The following is a 17,835-nucleotide window of genomic DNA, read 5'->3' as shown; positions in this document are numbered from 1 at the left end:
AAGGAGGGCAGGGCCTGAAGTGTCTGCACACTCAGGTCCGTGTCTTCCGCCTCCAGGCCCTGCAGAGGCTCCTTTATAGTGCAGGTAGTTCGACATGGAGCATATTGGCTCATGCCTTCCTGCGCCACTTCCAAGGGCTCCGATACGACCGGCAGCTCTTTTATCTCTGTCTGAGAGGTTTTCCGCGAGACCTCTCCGGGCTGCCGGTCTTCTACCAGGACCTCCTCCGGACCTGGAAACTGTTCTCAACGACCAGGTCCGTGGCGGCCACCGTGGGAGCAGATCTCCTCACGGAGCCCCTGCTACACACCCCCCAGCTCCGTGTGCAGGCGGCGGAGTCCCGCTCAGTGCGCCAGAGTTTGGTCCTGGCGGAAGTCACGAGAGTGGGAGACCTCCTGGACTATGACCGGGGAGACTGGCTGGATCCCCTGGCGCTCGCCCAGTGCATATCCCCTGATCCCCTGACGCTCGCCCAGCTGGATCCCCTGACGCTCTCCAGACTTTGTATCCCCCGGCGCGTACTTCAGGAGGTGAAGGCCGCCTTGACGCCCGCTGCTCAGGCTTATCTTAATCGAGCCCTGCGCGAGGGCGCACCCCGCCCACCCTCTACCCCAGGCCCTCCGAACCTTTCAATTGGGCCCCTACCCCGTAGATCCCAACAAACCCCTCACCCTTTCACTGCAAGCCGGCTGCATGAACTGCAGCCGGTCAGCTTCCAAATCGCGCCACGGAAATATTTATACACACTCACGCTTCACGCCCACACCCTGGTGTCCCGCCCCGATACAAAGTGGCGGGACCTCCTGCCACCTTTGGAGGGTGAGCAACCTTGGTGGGCCAGCCTGTATTCCACCTTGGTCCCGAGGCCCGTCGGGGACATTAGTTGGCAGCTCCTTCACGGAGCTGTAAGCACGGGCGTGTTTTTGACATAGTTCACCCCCCATCCTGGATACTTGCCCTTTTTGCAACGTGAGGGAAACCCTGGCACATGTATATTTAGAGTGTGCCAGATTGCAGCCCCTTTTCTGGCTCCTCACGAATATTTTATTACGCTTTTGGCTCCACTTTTCCCCTCATCTTTTTATCTACACACTCCCCATCCGTGGCCCCACAAAATCGTGAGATCTCCTGGTTAACCTCCTCCTAGCCCTAGCTAAAACAGCCATTTATAAAACCAGAGAGGGGAGGTTGGCTAATGAAGCGTCCTGCGGTTGTAGGGCCGTTTTCCGATCCTCAGTACATTCACGTATCCGGGCAGAGTTCCTCTGGGCAGCTTCCACCGACTCCCTTGACACCTTTGAGGAGCGGTGGGTGCTGTCCGAGGTTCTCTGCTCGGTGACCCCGTCTGGTTCCCTAGGTCTGACCCTTTGATTGAGGGGAAAAGCGAGAGACCCCAGCCCCAGCCGTTGCCGCTGTGGATACCATCATCATTGTCACTTAGGAGGGGTCCTATAACACGTGGGTGTAACCCCCCCCAAACTGCCCACCCCGCAGCCATGCCCATCTTGTCGGGCACTCTCAGGAGAGGAATAATCGGTGACACTGGGCATGGCACTAGGTAACTCAGGAGGGTGGAAGACCACGAGTGTCGAGGAAGCCCCCCCGCTCTGGGCCCAGGCTAGCCTGAACACTTCTCCCTCCTGAAGGCTGCTGTGTTATACCTTCTGTTTGCTCTTGTTTTGTTGCATAGTTTTGCTTTATTCTTTCTGGTGATTCTTTGTAAGTGTTACACAAATAAAATTCTTTTCTGCTTCAAAAAAAACCAAAACCCTGGCCTTGCGCCTCAGCATGGACCCTGGAGCCTAATCTCTTCCCAAACGCCTGGCCTGCGCAGAATAGGTGGTTGTAAAGGGAAAACCTGTGCTTTTCTGGGGGGAGATTTTGCTGGCTACAAGAAAGAAAGCAACCTAGAATATCAGGGTTGGAGGGGACCTCAGGAGGTCATCTAGTCCAACCCTCTGCTGAAAGCAGGGCCAATCCCCAATTTTTGGCCCAGATCCCTAAATGGCTGCCTCAAGGATTGCACTCACAACCCTGGGTTTTGCTCAAATGTAATGCTCGAACCACTGAGCTATCCGTCCCCCCCCCCAAACTCACCCAGTCAAAATGAACACAGTGAAGCCATTTGTGAAGGTGATTTTTTTTTAATTCTGTTTTGTCAACATTAAATAGATTAATTTAGCAAACGAATCCCAAAAGAAACTTCCCATTCTCTTTATTTCTTCGGTCTAATGGGGGGGATTTGGCTGAAGATTTGTGTTATTCAGGAGCTGGCCTGAGTGGGATCAGACATCACATTCCTTCCCATTTGCTCTGCGAAGGAAAGGAGGATTTTACCCCTGCAGCATCAGGAGGCCAAAAGACCTCCGGCCTCCAGATGGCTTCCTATCTGAGATCCAAACCAACAGTGAGGAGGTAATAACATAGGCCAAGAAACATGGACCCCACATCTTTGCCTCAATTTGCTGCTGGGTGGGAGGGAACAGAGATTAGAGATGCCTGCTAGTTGCAGAAATTCATATATTATAGAATACAAGAGAACTGGAGCATCTCTGATGGGTGTAATTATAGAATTACAGTTCTCAGACAGGTTTCAGGGTAGCAGCCATGTTAGTCTGTATCCACAAAAAGAAAAGGAGGACTTGTGGCACCTTAGAGACTAACCAATTTATTTGAGCATAAGCTTTCGTGAGCTACAGCTCACTTCATCGGATGCATGGGATATTGATTTTCCACTGAATGCATCCGATGAAGTGAGCTGTAGCTCATGAAAGCTTATGCTCAAATAAATTTGTTAGTCTCTGAGGTGCCACAAGTACTCCTTTTCTTTTTGAGTTCTCAGACAGGCTGTGTTTGGCACCGTGCAGATTCATAAATACAGTGTGATTCCATTTGATATGCATTCCTGTACCACTCAACATAAAACAAAACAAATAGCCACATTTGTAAACATCTCAGTTTATCAGAAAGAAAATTTACTCTTTTTCATGGAAATCAATAGGACTGGGATTGCGTGGTGAGAGATCAGAGTGGAAGGATCTTCTTGTCATGTTGGGAGTGGGAAGCCAGGGGTCTCTTTAAGTCAGTCTCATGGGGAAACAGCCAGCCTGACTCCTGCTGCTGGTCAGGATGGAATCCAGCACACATGTGGTTTCATTCTCTCCAAAATGGAAGTGCGGGAAAATGTTTGGAATTTTTAGCAGATAAACGGAATGTATAGATTTCACTCACAAGATGCGGGGAAGTGGTCTAGCCTGCATTCAATAGAAATCAATGGCCAAATATTGCACATTAGTAATTAATTTTCTTCTGAGTCCATTGCATATAGTAGAGTACTGAATACCTTAAGTGAAATTTCCTGTCATAAATACAGATGGTTTTTATCTATTATTTAACAGCTAAAATATGCTAAGCACAATCTAGGTACTTATGTGGTTGCTATCAATTTAGTATCTGAACACCTTCAAGCAATATTAACTCCTTTTTAAAGAAGGAAAACTGAAACACAAAGTGAGAAAGTGACTTGACCAAAGTCATACAAGAAGTCAGTGCCAGAGCCAGGAACTGTATCTAGACCTCCTGTGTTCTGTTTCAGTACCATAACTAGAAACTTTCTCCCTGATCCAAAGAGTTTATGGCTTAAATAAATCATGACACCCCAAAGAAGGATGAGGGCAAGGCTTAAGTGGGTTGTTTAGAGACCTGAATCCCTATTTGAGTTCTTATGTTTTTGTTTGCTTGCATTTGTCATATTAGTTTGATTTTTGATGCATCCAATGGAGTGAGCTGTAGCTCATGAAAACTCATGCTCAAATAAATTGGTTCGTCTCTAAGGTGCCACAAGTACTCCTTTTCTTTTTGTGAATACAGACTAACACGCCTGCTTCTCTGAAATCTTTGATTTTAGTGTAACTCACCCTGATTACTTTCAATATATATAGCAAGCAATTTAGCAAATATTTTCAATGACAATTTAGAAGTACTCTCTGTATATAAGATTCACATTTCTGAAGGAGTTAGTTTAGTCTGCCAAATACAAGAAAAACAGGTGTCGAATAAAGTGAGTCAGGAAAGGTGCCTTTTGGAATTGCTTCTTGGAACGTTTCTAAAAGAGATCGTGCTAGCTCATCCACATACGTTGTATACAGGTGCCTGTTAGTCCCCAAACTCTTGCCAGCATGCCATGTGCCTGGTACTCTTCTAGTATCATGTGCTTTCTGCTTCTAAAGCACATGGGCAACACCTAGTGTCAATGGAGGGACACTGCATACTTGGAAAGATCCATGTATTATCTCCAAGGTAAACGTTGTTTAGTTGTACATAATGTTTTGAATCACTCAGTTATTATCAGTGACCATAGAAGAGTTTTTATCAAATTATTCTCCCCTCTTCTTCCCCCCCCCCCGAATTTTCAGGTGATATCAGAGAGCTCAATCAAGGTCTCATCTCAAGAGGCACAGTGTAGGTATGCTGCTGCTGTCTCTCCATTTGTCGCCTCTTTCCCCTAATTTACTACTGATTATTTGTTGTAGTAGCCACGTACAAGTTCAGGTTTAGTTACAGAAAGCTGATTAGCTATAGCTGGAACGTGATTTAAAGGGTCAGCGTCAACTTGGAAAGCTCTCCCACCACAAACAGTGCCTTAACCATATCCCTGACACCACCTTAGATTAGTAAACACCCATAGTGGGGGCCAGTTTGTCCTACTTACCGCTTCTGCTGCCCGTTTATTTTTCCTATTTCCCTGGAGGTGCACAATGCAAACCAATGGAGGCAGTTTCATGTAGGTTTCTCTAGTAGCTACCTACCAAGTTTGCCAGCAAGGGGATGGAGTCTGAGGAGCAACAGGAGGCTGCTCAGACAGGTGCTGATGAAGAGGCGAGGAATCACTTCCCTCCAGGCCAGCAGCATACTGGGCAGGCAGGGATGGCCTCCTGCAGGGACATCAGGGAGCAGGGACTGTATAGGGATGCTGGGGATGTCAGCGGGGAAGGTGGAATGAGGGGAGAGCAAGGGGCTATGGATAGATGCCTATCAAGCTGCTAGGGTGGGGAATCTCCCAATGTGTGGATGCCCTAGAGCTGCAGGTTGGGTGGTGGACAGGGAGGGGAAGCAGCAGGTGGCGTCGCCAGAGGGCAGCTCCAATACTGACGAAGTTGCCCTGTGAAGCATGGCAGTTTCAGCGCTCTAGGGCTCGTACAGATGAGGGACCCCCACCACAGCATGGAGGGGTCCTAGAGGGTAATAATCTCCCTGTCCCCATATCAACCATGATCCCAGTGCTGGCCCCCACCAAGAAATGTCCCAGGCAGTGCTTGTCTGGGGAGACACCCGTGGATCGCCAGCCCAGCGCTCCCTCTGCTGGTGATCCATGGCTGTATGAGGCACTTTTGTGAAAGGCTCAGGGATCCAATGCCCTCTTTCACTGCCCCCCAAGGGAGACCTGTCCCTGAAGCTGCCTCAGGAGTTACACTAGCAGCCGTGCCCCTCAGACAGTGAACTGCAGCTGGTTGCTGTCTGGAGCAGCTGCAGGGGGAGTCCAGTTTTTAGCTGAGATCCTGAGACACCAGCACCAGTTCCCCATTCCCTATCACTCCAGGCTGCCTGTTAGACTCAGTGGGAAGTGCTGGTAGCTACAGCTGTGTCAGGAGTTCAGATCAGCTGAGCACTCTGTGTGCGTGATACTGACAGTCCATGACTGGATCACCTGCACTAGGGCAGCCAACTCTGTAGTTCCAAACTGAAGGTCGGATAACTTTTCATATTTCAAATTTTAGACCTTGTTTTTCATGCCAGACACTAGCTCCCAGCAAAAAGAGTCTGGTGGCATAAATATCGTGTCTCCTGCCACAGGCTTTAGTTTTGCACAGACACACAAATAATTAAAAATAGGGCTGTCAATTAATCACAGTTAAGTCATGCAATTAAATCAAAAAAATTTATCACAATTAAAAAAATTAATCATGATTAACGACAGTTTTAATCGCACTGTTGAACAATAGAATACCAATTGAAATTTACTAAATATTTTGGATGTTTTTTTACATTTTCACATAGTATTCTGTGTTGTAACTGAAATCAGTGTATATTATTCTTTATTACAAATATTTGCACTGTAAAAATGATAAAGGAAATAGTATTTTTCAATTTAGTTCATAAAAGTACTGTAGTGCAATCTCTTTGTCCTGAAAGTGAAACTTACAAATGTAGATTTTTTTTTGTTACATAACTGCACTCAAAAACAAAACAATGTAAAACTTCAGAGCCTACAAGTCCACTCAGTCCTACTTCTTGTTCAGCCAATTGCTAAGACAAACAAGTTTGTTTACATTGATGGGAGATAGTTACCCGCTTCTTATTTACAATGTCACCTGAAAGCGAGAACAGGCATTTACATGGCACTTTTGTAGCCAGCATTGCAAGGTATTTACGTGCCAGATAAGCTAAACATTCATAGGCCCCTTCATGCTTCGGACACCATTCCAGAAGACATGCTTTCATGCTGATGACGCTCATTAAAAAAAAAAATGTTAATTAAATTTGTGACTGAACTCCTTGGGGTAGAATTGTATGCCTCCTGCTCTACCATATATTTCATGTTATAGCAGTCTCAGATGATGACCCAGCACGTTGTTCGTTTTAAGAACACTTTCACTGCAGATTTGACAAAACACAAAGAAGGTACCAATATGAGATTTCTAAAGATAGCAACAGCACTTGACCCAAGGTTTAAGAATCTGAAAGCATCTTCCAAAATCTGAGAGGGATGGGGTGTGGACCATGCTTTCAGAAATCTGAAAAGAGCAACATTCTGATGCAGAAACTACAGAGCCCAAACTACCAAAAAAGAAAATCAACCTTCTGCTGGTGGTGTCTGACTCAGATAATGAAAATGAACATGCGTCAGTCCGCACTGCTTTGGACTGTTATTGAGCAGAACCCATCATGAGCACAGACACACGTCTTTTGGAATGGTGATTAAGGCATGAAGGGAATATGAATCTTTAGCACATCTGGTGCGTAAATGTCTTGCAGTGCCAGCTACAACAATGCCATGAGAACACCTGGTCCCACTTTCAGGTGACATTGTAAAGAAGAAGCAGGCAGTATTATCTTCTGCAAATGTAAACAAGCTTGTTTGTCTGAGTGATTGGCTGAACAAGAAGTAGGACTTGCAGGCTCTAAAATTTTACATTGTTTTATTTTTGAATGTAGTTTTTTTGTACATAATTCTACATTTGTAAGTTCAACTTTCACGATAAAGAGACTGCATTACAGTACTTGTATTAGGTGACTTGAAAAATACAATTTTTTGTTTTTATACAGTGCAAATACTTGCAATCAAAAGAAATATAAAGTGAGCACTGTACACTTTGTATTCTTTGTAGTAATTGAAATCAATATTTGAAAATGTAGAAAACATCCAAAAATATTTAAATAAATGGCATTGTATTGTTTAATCATGATTAATTTTTTTAATCGTTTGACAGTTGTAATTAAAAAACATTTACAACTGTGCAAATGCCTCATTTTTATGATGCTCTGTCTCAATAGACTTCAGATTTTCGCCATAAACTCTACCCCAGACCCATACCTACCAATGTATAGACTGATGTGACCATTTTTATGGATTTCAGAGAATGCAAAATTCAACCTTAAACAGAAATTTAACTGGAGCCTTAACTATGCTGCTCCATAATCCAATCTGAGTGTATCCCTGACTCTTCCAGATCCCAAGAATCACGGGGGTCTATCGCAGGCCCCAAAGGACACTGCACTGTTTGTGCACTGTAGGAGAGGGGGGTTCCCCAATGAGCTTTTCATGCCTCTAAAGCTGTTGCCCATTGTGTGTTTTCACCCAAAAAGCAAACAAATACTTCGAAGCCAAACGTTCCTTTTTAGCTGGTTGTTCACTTCCTTGAAGAACAAAAGTAAAGTCTCAGGTATTGCCAACCTCAGCCATTCAGAAATCATGTGTCAGATCTCTTTTCCCCACTTCTTCCCCCCGCCCACCAATGAGAGTCATACCCAGTATTTGGGGAATAGTGATAGTAAAAGGAAAAGCAGATTCATCCACCCCACCCCTGCCAAAATGCAGAGAAAGAAAAGCAAGCATGACACAGGTAATTGGGGATCTAAGGGACCAGGTTTCAGAGATGCACAAATACATGTGTGTAAGCTGAACAGAAGCGAAGACAGCCAATGCACACACATAAATCAGTATACTGTGCATGCACATCAGCTAATTAGCTGCCTAACCAATCATGTGAGTACAGATACTTTATTTGCACACACTCTAGGTGTTTGTGTGAACAAGGTGGGAATATGAAAAGGAGTACTTGTGGCACCTTAGAGACTAACCAATTTATTTGAGCATGAGCTTTCGTGAGCTACAGCTCACTTCAAATGTTACATTGTACATTGCATTGATACATTGGTACATCGATAACTTTGAAAATGAGGGCCTACTGTAGAGAGATGGTTAATTGAGTCCTCCAAGGACATTACAGATTCTCTGAGATCTTTTTGTAGCTCAGAAGCCTGAATTTCAGGGTTCTTTGCATTAGGATTGCTTTAGTGCCCCAACTGGAGGTCTGCGCTGGTTCAAACATCTGTCCCACCTAGTCCCTTTCATAGATGCACTTCCAAGCTCAGCAGAGGGATTTCTTGTAACATTCCTGCTCTAATTCCTTTTATAACCATTAGCACCTTGATCTACTAGTGCAAGTTAATCCTACATTTTCAAATAATTAAATACGAGGAGTGAAATTCACCTCAGTACACACGTTCAGGACAATGCCTATGCACCACTTCAGTCTCACTTATGCCTTCAGAGGGTATGTCTACACTACGAAATTAGGTCGAATTTATAGAAGTCGGTTTTATATATTCGAGTGTGTGTGTCCCCACAGAAAATGCTCTAAGTGCATTAAGTGCATTAACTCGGCGGAGTGCTTCCACAGTACCGAGGCTAGAGTCAACTTCCGGAGCGTTGCACTGTGGGTAGCTATCCCACAGTTCCCGCAGTCTCCGCTGCCCATTGGAATTCTGGGTTGAGATCCCAATGCCTGATGGGGCTAAAACATTGTCGCGGGTGGTTCTGGGTACATATCGTCAGGTCTCCCTTCCCTCCCTCCCTCCATGAAAGCAAGGGCAGACAATCGTTTCGCGCCTTTTTCCTGAGTTACCTGTGCAGACGCCATACCACGGCAAGCATGGAGCCCGCTCAGCTCACTGTCACCGTATGTCTCCTGGGTGCTGGCAGACGCGGTACGGCATTGCTACACAGTAGCAGCAACCCATTGCCTTGTGGCAGCAGACGGTGCAATAGGACTGGTAGCCGTCATCGTCATGTCCGAGGTGCTCCTGGCCACATCGGCCAGGAGCGCCTGGGCAGAAATGGGCGCAGGGACTAAATTTGGAGTGACTTGATCAAGTCATTCTCTTTAGTCCTGCAGTCAGTCCTATTGAACCATCTTATGGTGAGCAGGCAGGCGATATGGATTGCTAGCAGTCCTATTGCATCATCTTCTGCCGAGCAGGCAGGAGATGAGGATGGCTAGCAGTCGTATTGTACCATCTTCTGCCGAGCAGCCCTGAGATGTGGATAGCATGCAGTCCTTCTGCACCATCTGCTGCCAGCCAAAAATGTAAAAGATAGATGGAGTGGATCAAAACAAGAAATAGACCAGATTTGCTTTGTACTCATTTGCTTCCCCCCCTCCCCCGTCTAGGGGACTCATTCCTCTAGGTCACGCTGCAGTCACTCACAGAGAAGGTGCAGCGAGGTAAATCTAACCAGGTATCAATCAGAGGCCAGGCTAACCTCCTTGTTCCAATAAGAACAATTACTTAGGTGCACCATTTCTTATTGGAACCCTCCGTGAAGTCCTGCCTGAAATACTCCTTGATGTAAAACCACCCCCTTTGTTGATTTTAGCTCCCTGAAGCCAACCCTGTAAGCCGTGTCCTCAGTCGCCCCTCCCTCCGTCAGAGCAATGGCAGACAATCGTTCCGCACCCTTTTTCTGTGCGGACACCATACCAAGGCAAGCATGGAGGCCCCTCAGCTCACTTTGGCAATTAGGAGCACATTAAACACCACATGCATTATCCAGCAGTATATGCAGCACCAGAACCTGACAGAGTGATACCGGGCGAGGAGGCGACATCAGCGCGGTCACATGAGTGATGAGAACATGGACACAGATTTCTCTGAAAGCATGGGCCCTGCCAATACATGCATCATGGTGCTAATGGGGCAGGTTCATGCTGTGGAACGCCGATTCTGGGCTCGGGAAACAAGCACTGACTGGTGGGACCGCATAGTGTTGCAGGTCTGGGACGATTCCCAGTGGCTGCGAAACTTTAGCATGCGCAAGGGCACTTTCATGGAACTTTGCGACTTGCTTTCCCCTGCTCTGAAGCGCATGAATACCAAGATGAGAGCAGCCCTCACAGTTGAGAAGCAAGTGGCGATAGCCCTGTGGAAGCTTGCAGCGCCAGACAGCTACCGGTCAGTTGGGAATCACTTTGGAGTGGGCAAATCTACTGTGGGGGTTGCTGTGATGCAAGTAGTCAACGCAATCATTGAGCTGCTGCTATCAAAGGTAGTGACTCTGGAAAATGTGCAGGTCATAGTGGATGGCTTTGCTGCAATGGGATTCCCTAACTGTGGTGGGGCCATAGACGGAACCCATATCCCTATCTTGGCACCGGAGCACCAAGCCGGCGAGTACATAAACCGCAAGGGGTACTTTTCAGTAGTGCTGCAAGCTCTGGTGGATCACAAGGGACGTTTCACCAACATCAGCGTGGGATGGCCGGGAAAGGTACATGACGCTCGCATCTTCAGGAACTCTGGTCTGTTTCAAAAGCTGCAGGAAGGGACTTTATTCCCAGACCAGAAAATAACCGTTGCGGATGTTGAAATGCCTATAGTTATCCTTGGGGACCCAGCCTACCCCTTAATGCCATGGCTTATGAAGCCGTACACAGGCAGCCTGGACAGTAATCAGGAGCTGTTCAACTACAGGCTGAGCAAGTGCAGAATGGTGGTAGAATGTGCATTTGGATGTTTAAAGGCGCGCTGGCGCAGTTTACTGACTCGCTTAGACCTCAGCAAAACCAATATTCCCACTGTTATTACTGCTTGCTGCGTGCTCCACAATATCTGTGAGAGTAAGGGGGAGACGTTTATGGCGGGGTGGGAGGTTGAGGCAAATCCTGTGGCTGCTGGTTACACGCAGCCAGACACCAGAGCGGTTAGAAGAGCACAGGAGGGTGCGGTACGCATCAGAGAAGCTTTGAAAATCCGTTTCATGACTGGCCAGGCTACGGTGTGAAAGTTCTTTGTTTTTCCTTGATGAAACCCCCCGCCCCTTGGTTCGCTCTACTTCCCTGTAAGCTAACCACCCTCCCCTCCTCCCTTCGATCATCGCTTGCAGAGGCAATAAAGTCATTGTTGCTTCACATTCATGCATTCTTTATTCATTCATCACACAAATAGGGGGATGACTACCAAGGTAGCCCAGGAGGGATGGTGAAGGAGGGAAGGAAAATGCCACACAGCACTTCAAAAGTTTACAACTTTAAAATTTATTGAATGCCAGCCTTCTTTTTTGGGGGCAATCCTCTGTGGCGGAGTGGCTGGTTGGCCGGTGGCCTCCCCACCGCGTTCTTGGGTGTCTGGGTGTGGAGGCTATGGAACTTGGGGAGGAGGGCGGTTGGTTACACAGGGGCTGTAGTGGCAGTCTGTGCTCCAGCTGCCTTTGCTGCAGCTCAACCATACACTGGAGCATACTGGTTTGATCCTCCAGCAGCCTCAATATTGAATCCTGGCTCCTCTCATCACGCTGCCGCCACATTTGAGCTTCAGCCCTGTCTTCAGCCCACCACTTACTCTCTTCAGCCTGCCACCTCTCCTCCCGGTCATTTTGTGCTTTCCTGCACTCTGACATTATTTGCCTCCACGTATTCATCTGTGCTCTGTCAGTGTGGGAGGACAGCATGAGCTCAGAGAACATTTCATCACGAGTGTGTTTTTCTTTCTTTCTAATCTTCACTAGCCTCTGGGAAGGAGAAGATCCTGTGATCATTGAAACACATGCAGCTGGTGGAGAAAAAAAAAAGGGACAGCGGTATTTAAAAAGACACATTTTATAAAACAGTGGCTACACTCTTTCAAGGTAAACCTTGCTGTTAACATTACACACATAGCACATGTGCTTTCGTTACAAGGTCGCATTTTGCCTCCCCCCACCGCGTGGCTACCCCCTCAACCCTCCCTTCTCCCAGTGGCTAACAGCAGGGAACATTTCTGTTCAGCCACAGGCAAACAGCCCAGCAGGAACGGGCTCCTCTGAGTGTCCCCTGAAGAAAAGCACCCTATTTCAACCAGGTGACCATGAATGATATCTCACTCTCCTGAGGATAACACAGAGAGATAAAGAACGGATGTTGTTTGAACGCCAGCAAACATGCACTGCAATGCTTTGTTGTACAATGATTCCCGAGTACGTGTTACTGGCCTGGAGTGGTAAAGTGTCCTACCATGAAGGATGCAATAAGGCTGCCCTCCCCAGAAACCTTTTGCAAAGGCTTTGGGAGTACATCCAGGAGAGCCGCGAATGCCAGGGCAAATTAATCCTTTAACATGCTTGCTTTTAAACCATATATAGTATTTTAAAAGGTACACTCACCGGAGGTCCCTTCTCCGCCTGCCGGGTCCAGGAGGCAGCCTTGGGTGGATTAACTACATGGATGGGAGAAGCTCTCCTGTCGGCAGAGTAACGTCTTCGCTAAAGCGGCACAGCTGTGCCACTGCAGAGTTTTACGTGTGGACCTGCCCGTAGTTAGGGCCTGACTTTCCAACCCTTCCTTCATGTGAGTAGTCTCATTTCATTAGGATTAGTTGCATAGGGCAAGACTGCACACATGATAATGGGTTACAGGATTGGGCCCATACTGAGTAAAACCAGCACTCTTTTGGCTGTATAACCAATTTCAGCAGGAATATACCAAGTTCACAGTTTCTTTGGGATTGTTTAATGGTTTAAACATTTTCTTCTGATAAAATCAATTCAGTGTAAATGATGCGTTTTCTCCCGTTTTTTTTCCAGAGATCAAACTACTGGAAAAATTTAACTTTTAAAGTGCATTCCACGGCTGTCTAAATGGGAGCTTTGAATGTGATTTCTACACACTCTATGTCACAGTATTTTAAATAGCTGATCAAAAGAACCTATAATAACCCAGTGAACTCTACCAGCATGTGTACCTTGCTTGTGGAGTAATTGCAGCTTAAACTCAACAGGGAAGAAAATAGGACCAGTCATAAGACTAACCCAGTGTTTGAAGTGAAATTGAGCACTTTGAATGTCTTGGCCTCTTCGTCAATTCAGAAGTGCTACACTCTCCTACAGAGTTCCATCGCGGACACTACAAAAGGAACAAGTTCTATCAAGCGGAGCACAAAGAATAAAGGAAACAAAAGCTTACGTTTCTTCATCTCTATTTATCTTTCACGTTCTGTGAGCCTTGTACTTTTCTGATCTGAAGAAGTCTAATTTTGCATTATTAATGGTAAAAATTGCTTCTCCTTTAAGAGAATCAAAACAAGTGAAATCATAGAGGGGGTGTTGGAGAACGGAGAGGTAGGCAGGCAGCTGCATGCATTACTCCAGTTCATATTGTTAGCAAGAACATTGGCATGGTTTTGCACATAAGCTTTTGAGAACCAGGTTGAAGCACATGCAATTTTTTGCTCCTTTCTGCAATTTTATCTGGAGGATTATGCTCTGAGGGGGGCTGAAAGTAAACTAGTAATGAATCCCCCTTTTACTCTGGGGGGGGGTATTCATAGCTTACAGAGAAGCAGTGTGAGATAAGAGTATAACATTAATGTGTAAGAAAGAGCATTGTGCTGTGTAATGCCTCCTGCAAAGCTCTAGAAGAAATCCCAATCATTAACAGAACTGGAAATAAATGAGAAAACGAAGTAAGATATAATTCTTGAAAAGCCACAAGCAGCAGAGAGAAAACCCATGAAATAACAAAAAGTGACTGACTGGAAGATGCACCAGGTTCAAGATAAGTGATGTCAATGAATGTACACCTACTCATAAGGATGTGAAAACTGCAAGGTATACATGGGCCATTTGGGCCAGTAGAGGAATTTTCTCAATAAGCCATTCTCAAAGTGGGCTGAATTTTTCCAGGTTTTTGTACAAACGTTACGTTTTTAAAATATCACATTCATGGTCATGTAATTTTTCATTATTCAAGCAACACAAGCATACTGTGCATTGTAATGCTGGGGTACAAACGGAATATTGATCCGGGGTATCATCATTTGTTAAGCACATGCCACGCAGCAGAATAAAACAAAGTGACAGGCCCCTGCTTCCATGAGGCTGAAGTCTAATTCAGACAGAATTATATTACCTAACCAGTGAATTCTCAAATTTCTATTTCTTTCATTTATTACTTTGAAAGTACCAGCCACCCCAATAGAGGGTGAAATCCTGGCCCAACTGAAGTCAATGGCAATAGTCACATTGATTTCAAAGAGCCCAGACTCCCTGTCAAATATCTGGGACACTGTACAAAAAAAAATAAAAATTAAGGTGTGGGTGTGGAGAATTAAGCCCAGATGCAGCTAGTCAGCAAGTGCACAAGGAAGAAAGAGTGAAAGAAAAGGGGGCCAATATGTACAAGTGTACCAAATACAACCTTACACTTAGCTCTGGAGACTGCAGCATAGGGACTCTGGCCAACACGGTAAGGGAGGCCTTAGGGGATCCCCCACCCCAATGCAGACCAAACTTCAGGACAATGAGCCAAGACAACTGAAGTGATCCTGGTGTTTTGGACAGACAGGTGGAGAGCAGTCCCTTAGGCACATCTCAGGTCCGTTAGGCAGGTTCAGGGAACATTTCTGTTACTGCCAAGTTAGACTACAATCTTCCAAAAGTCTTGCCAAGTGGACAGTAGCCCCAATGGCCAACAAAATAGCCACACCCCGTAGTCTGAGCAACTCTGGCTACCCAGGGCTGCTGGGACGGCTTCTGCGGCTGTCTGAACTTGTGCCAGAGCTAAACTTTGCTAGCCCTGGAATCTGGGAGCAAAGGTGAGAGCTCTGTTGGACCCAGTGATCTCGCCCATGCACAGAGTGTACACCAGCCTCTACACTCATTGAATGAAAGCAATTATATTTCGGTGAGACTGTGTCTCAGGATGCAATTTACATAGATGAACAATTAATGTGGTTAAATAAACCAGTTAGGGCCATATTCTGTCCTTAGTTGGACGCAGGCATTAACCCCAAAGCAAGTATTACATGAACAAAGGCCGAATATAGACCTGACAGGATTATTGCTTCAGCTACACTGATACTTGACAGGCCATGGACCATTAGGGATTATAAAAGGCCTAGCCGTGGAGGGTCAAACCCCAGCTTCCCCGGTGACCCAGCAGAAGGGACATGACTGTGGCCTTTTCACTCCTGTTAGCGCTGCTCGGGAACAGCTCTGAACAGCAGCAGGGGCATGGGAATGAGCCTGTGGGAGGCAAGGAGAAAAGCCAGCACTGACTGTTTCGTGCAGTGGCGACTGTGAAGAGGTCACACCAAATAGGAGGAGGAAAGGGGAAGCTGGGGGCTTTAGTTAAAAGAAAGTGGACAGTGTAGCTAGTTCAGTTCATTTCCCCAACCAGCTGCCAGTGGTTAGTGAAATGCCTGCCCTGTCTCACAGTCAGGGGGCATTCTGAGGCGCCAGGAGCCCTTTGGACCCATTTCACACCACCTCAGCTAATGGCACATCTACACAGCAGCTGGAAGGTGTAATTTTCTGTGTGCCAGCTGCCCGAGTACATACCTAGGATCTCAGATGGGCTGGTGCTCGGATGGCGAGCCTGAGTCACCATGCTACTCTGGTAAGACTGCTATTTTTAGTGCACCAGCTCGAGCAGAGCTGGCGCATATCTGTCTACTGGAGCTCCAAGTTGCAGTGTAGACATACCCCAATAATTTGTATTTCTGGGCACTCTGGGCCATGTCTACAAGCACTACAGCGGCACAGCTGCCGTGCTGCAGCTATGCCACCATAGCCCTGTGACCCAGACACTTACTAGGGTGGCGGAAAGGGGTCTCTTGAGAAGCTGTCAATTTAGCAGTGTCTACACTGGGGCTTAGGTTGACTTAACTCTTCTCCTCGGGGGGGGGGGCAGGGTGTGTGTGAAGTTTTCACAGCCCCGAGTGACATAGATAGGTGTAGACCAGTCCTAAGTAAAAATGAGATGAATGGGAGGGGAAACAGGGCTGCACTACAGAAAAGCCCAGTCAATGGAGGGCTTTGACTCAATGTGATTTTGGCTTAGCTTCTCTCCCCTCAGAAATGTTGCCAAGCACTAAGGGCCCGGATTCCCTTAGCACACGATCTACATGCAGTGCTTCTCTGCACAGAGGTGGCCAGTCTTGATTAAGAGTAACATTGTCAAAAGCAACTTTCAACGGGACTTAAAACTCCCAACTCCCGCTTAGGTGCTTTTGAACATTTTGCACTAAACGACATGTATCATCTGGGGCCCAAAATGGGGAGAAATCAAAGTGACAGATACCAACACAGACATCAGATACCAACCTCTTCTTCTCAGCTGTGCTGATGTGGCCAAAACAGTCTCTTCTGGCCAAAGTCACCAATGAGTTAGTAGAGTTTAACTTATTGCACCACGCGAGGCAGTGAAGGCAAAAAAATATATTTAGTCGGGTTCATACAGCTAAACAGCAGCTATGTTACAGCGACATTGTACATCTCCCAAGAGCATTATGGGATACCTTGCAATAATTCTTCTGCAAGAGAAGAATAAATAATGGCTTTCATTAAAAATATCTTCTCCTGTATTGGGCATGTCAAGCCAGTTAATAGTGTTAGGGGTCCAGATTCAGGAAAAGGAGGAATCTAAAGATATTCCAAAGAACAGGCATCCCACCTGGAGATTCTGGTCTTCTATTCCCACCCCCACCCCCCAAGTTTTTTAGCCAAAGACCCTGCAGTTTCACCCCAAGTCTCACTGCAGCATTGTTAATGTCTGCAAAGCCCGTGTCAATAGCAAGATGAGCAGAGAGTGAACAGGCACATGGGCCCTGCTGGTTTCTGTGTGGAGGTGACTGGATCGCCCATGTCCCCGTGGCTGAGGTTCTACTGTAATGTAGCCATTAATGATGCGAATCCGGGGAGGTGGGTCAGTGGTACTGCAAGGCAAACAGAGAATAATCTTGGTCAGCAGTTAGTCACAAGGGTCAATGATCACCACGAACCAGGAGTCATATTGTCACAGAAATGCCCACAGGAGGGTCCAAGACCAACTTGTGGAGCTGTCTGCAGATCTTGTGTGTTCCTGAATGAGGCTGTGAGTTTGGTCTCCCTGCCCCATGGATCCACAAGGAAAGGGAGCCCTTCACTCTCCCCACTCTGAACCTCCCTAGCCCCACTGACATCAGACTCCTTGATGACTCATGCTGCTAACGGCAGGGCACTGCACACCTGCCCCTCTCAGAGGAGGACAGAGCCAGATAATGCTCCTATCAGATCCCCACTGGCAAAGGAGAGGAGAATGCCATGGACAATACCTCATCCCCATCTCACACCACAATTCCCGAAGGGCCCCAACCCAGCTGAGCATCAATATAAGGACTTGGCAAGAGAGACTCTCTGGTGGATGGGGGTGTTCAATGTGGTGGAGCTGGTTATTCCTGTCCCTGAGCTGGGATCTACCTGATTAGACTTCCTTCACTCACAGAAGGGACAGTAGATCCCAAGGAAGCAGAGAGGTATTA

General features: G+C 46.6%; 1 protein-coding gene across 4 annotated transcripts in view; it reads right to left on the bottom strand.

Moving 5' to 3' along the window:
- Nucleotides 1–11,519: 11,519 nt before the first annotated feature.
- Nucleotides 11,520–17,835, bottom strand: part of TRABD2A (TraB domain containing 2A) — a 120,608-nt gene continuing 114,292 nt past the window's right edge. For 3 of the 4 annotated variants that reach the window (XM_075128897.1, XM_075128896.1, XM_048851483.2), the window contains one exon: nucleotides 16,739–17,250. In XM_075128897.1, coding sequence (XP_074984998.1) covers nucleotides 17,067–17,250 — 184 coding nt within the window. In that variant the 3' untranslated portion in view covers nucleotides 16,739–17,066. Of the gene's footprint in view, nucleotides 12,112–16,738; nucleotides 17,251–17,835 lie in introns of those variants that run through there. The other variant, XM_075128895.1, reaches the window with a different exon arrangement.

Source organism: Caretta caretta, chromosome 5, assembly GCF_965140235.1.
Source record: "Caretta caretta isolate rCarCar2 chromosome 5, rCarCar1.hap1, whole genome shotgun sequence".
NCBI lineage: Eukaryota > Metazoa > Chordata > Testudines > Cheloniidae > Caretta > Caretta caretta.
This window is presented reverse-complemented; position numbering and strand designations above follow the sequence as displayed.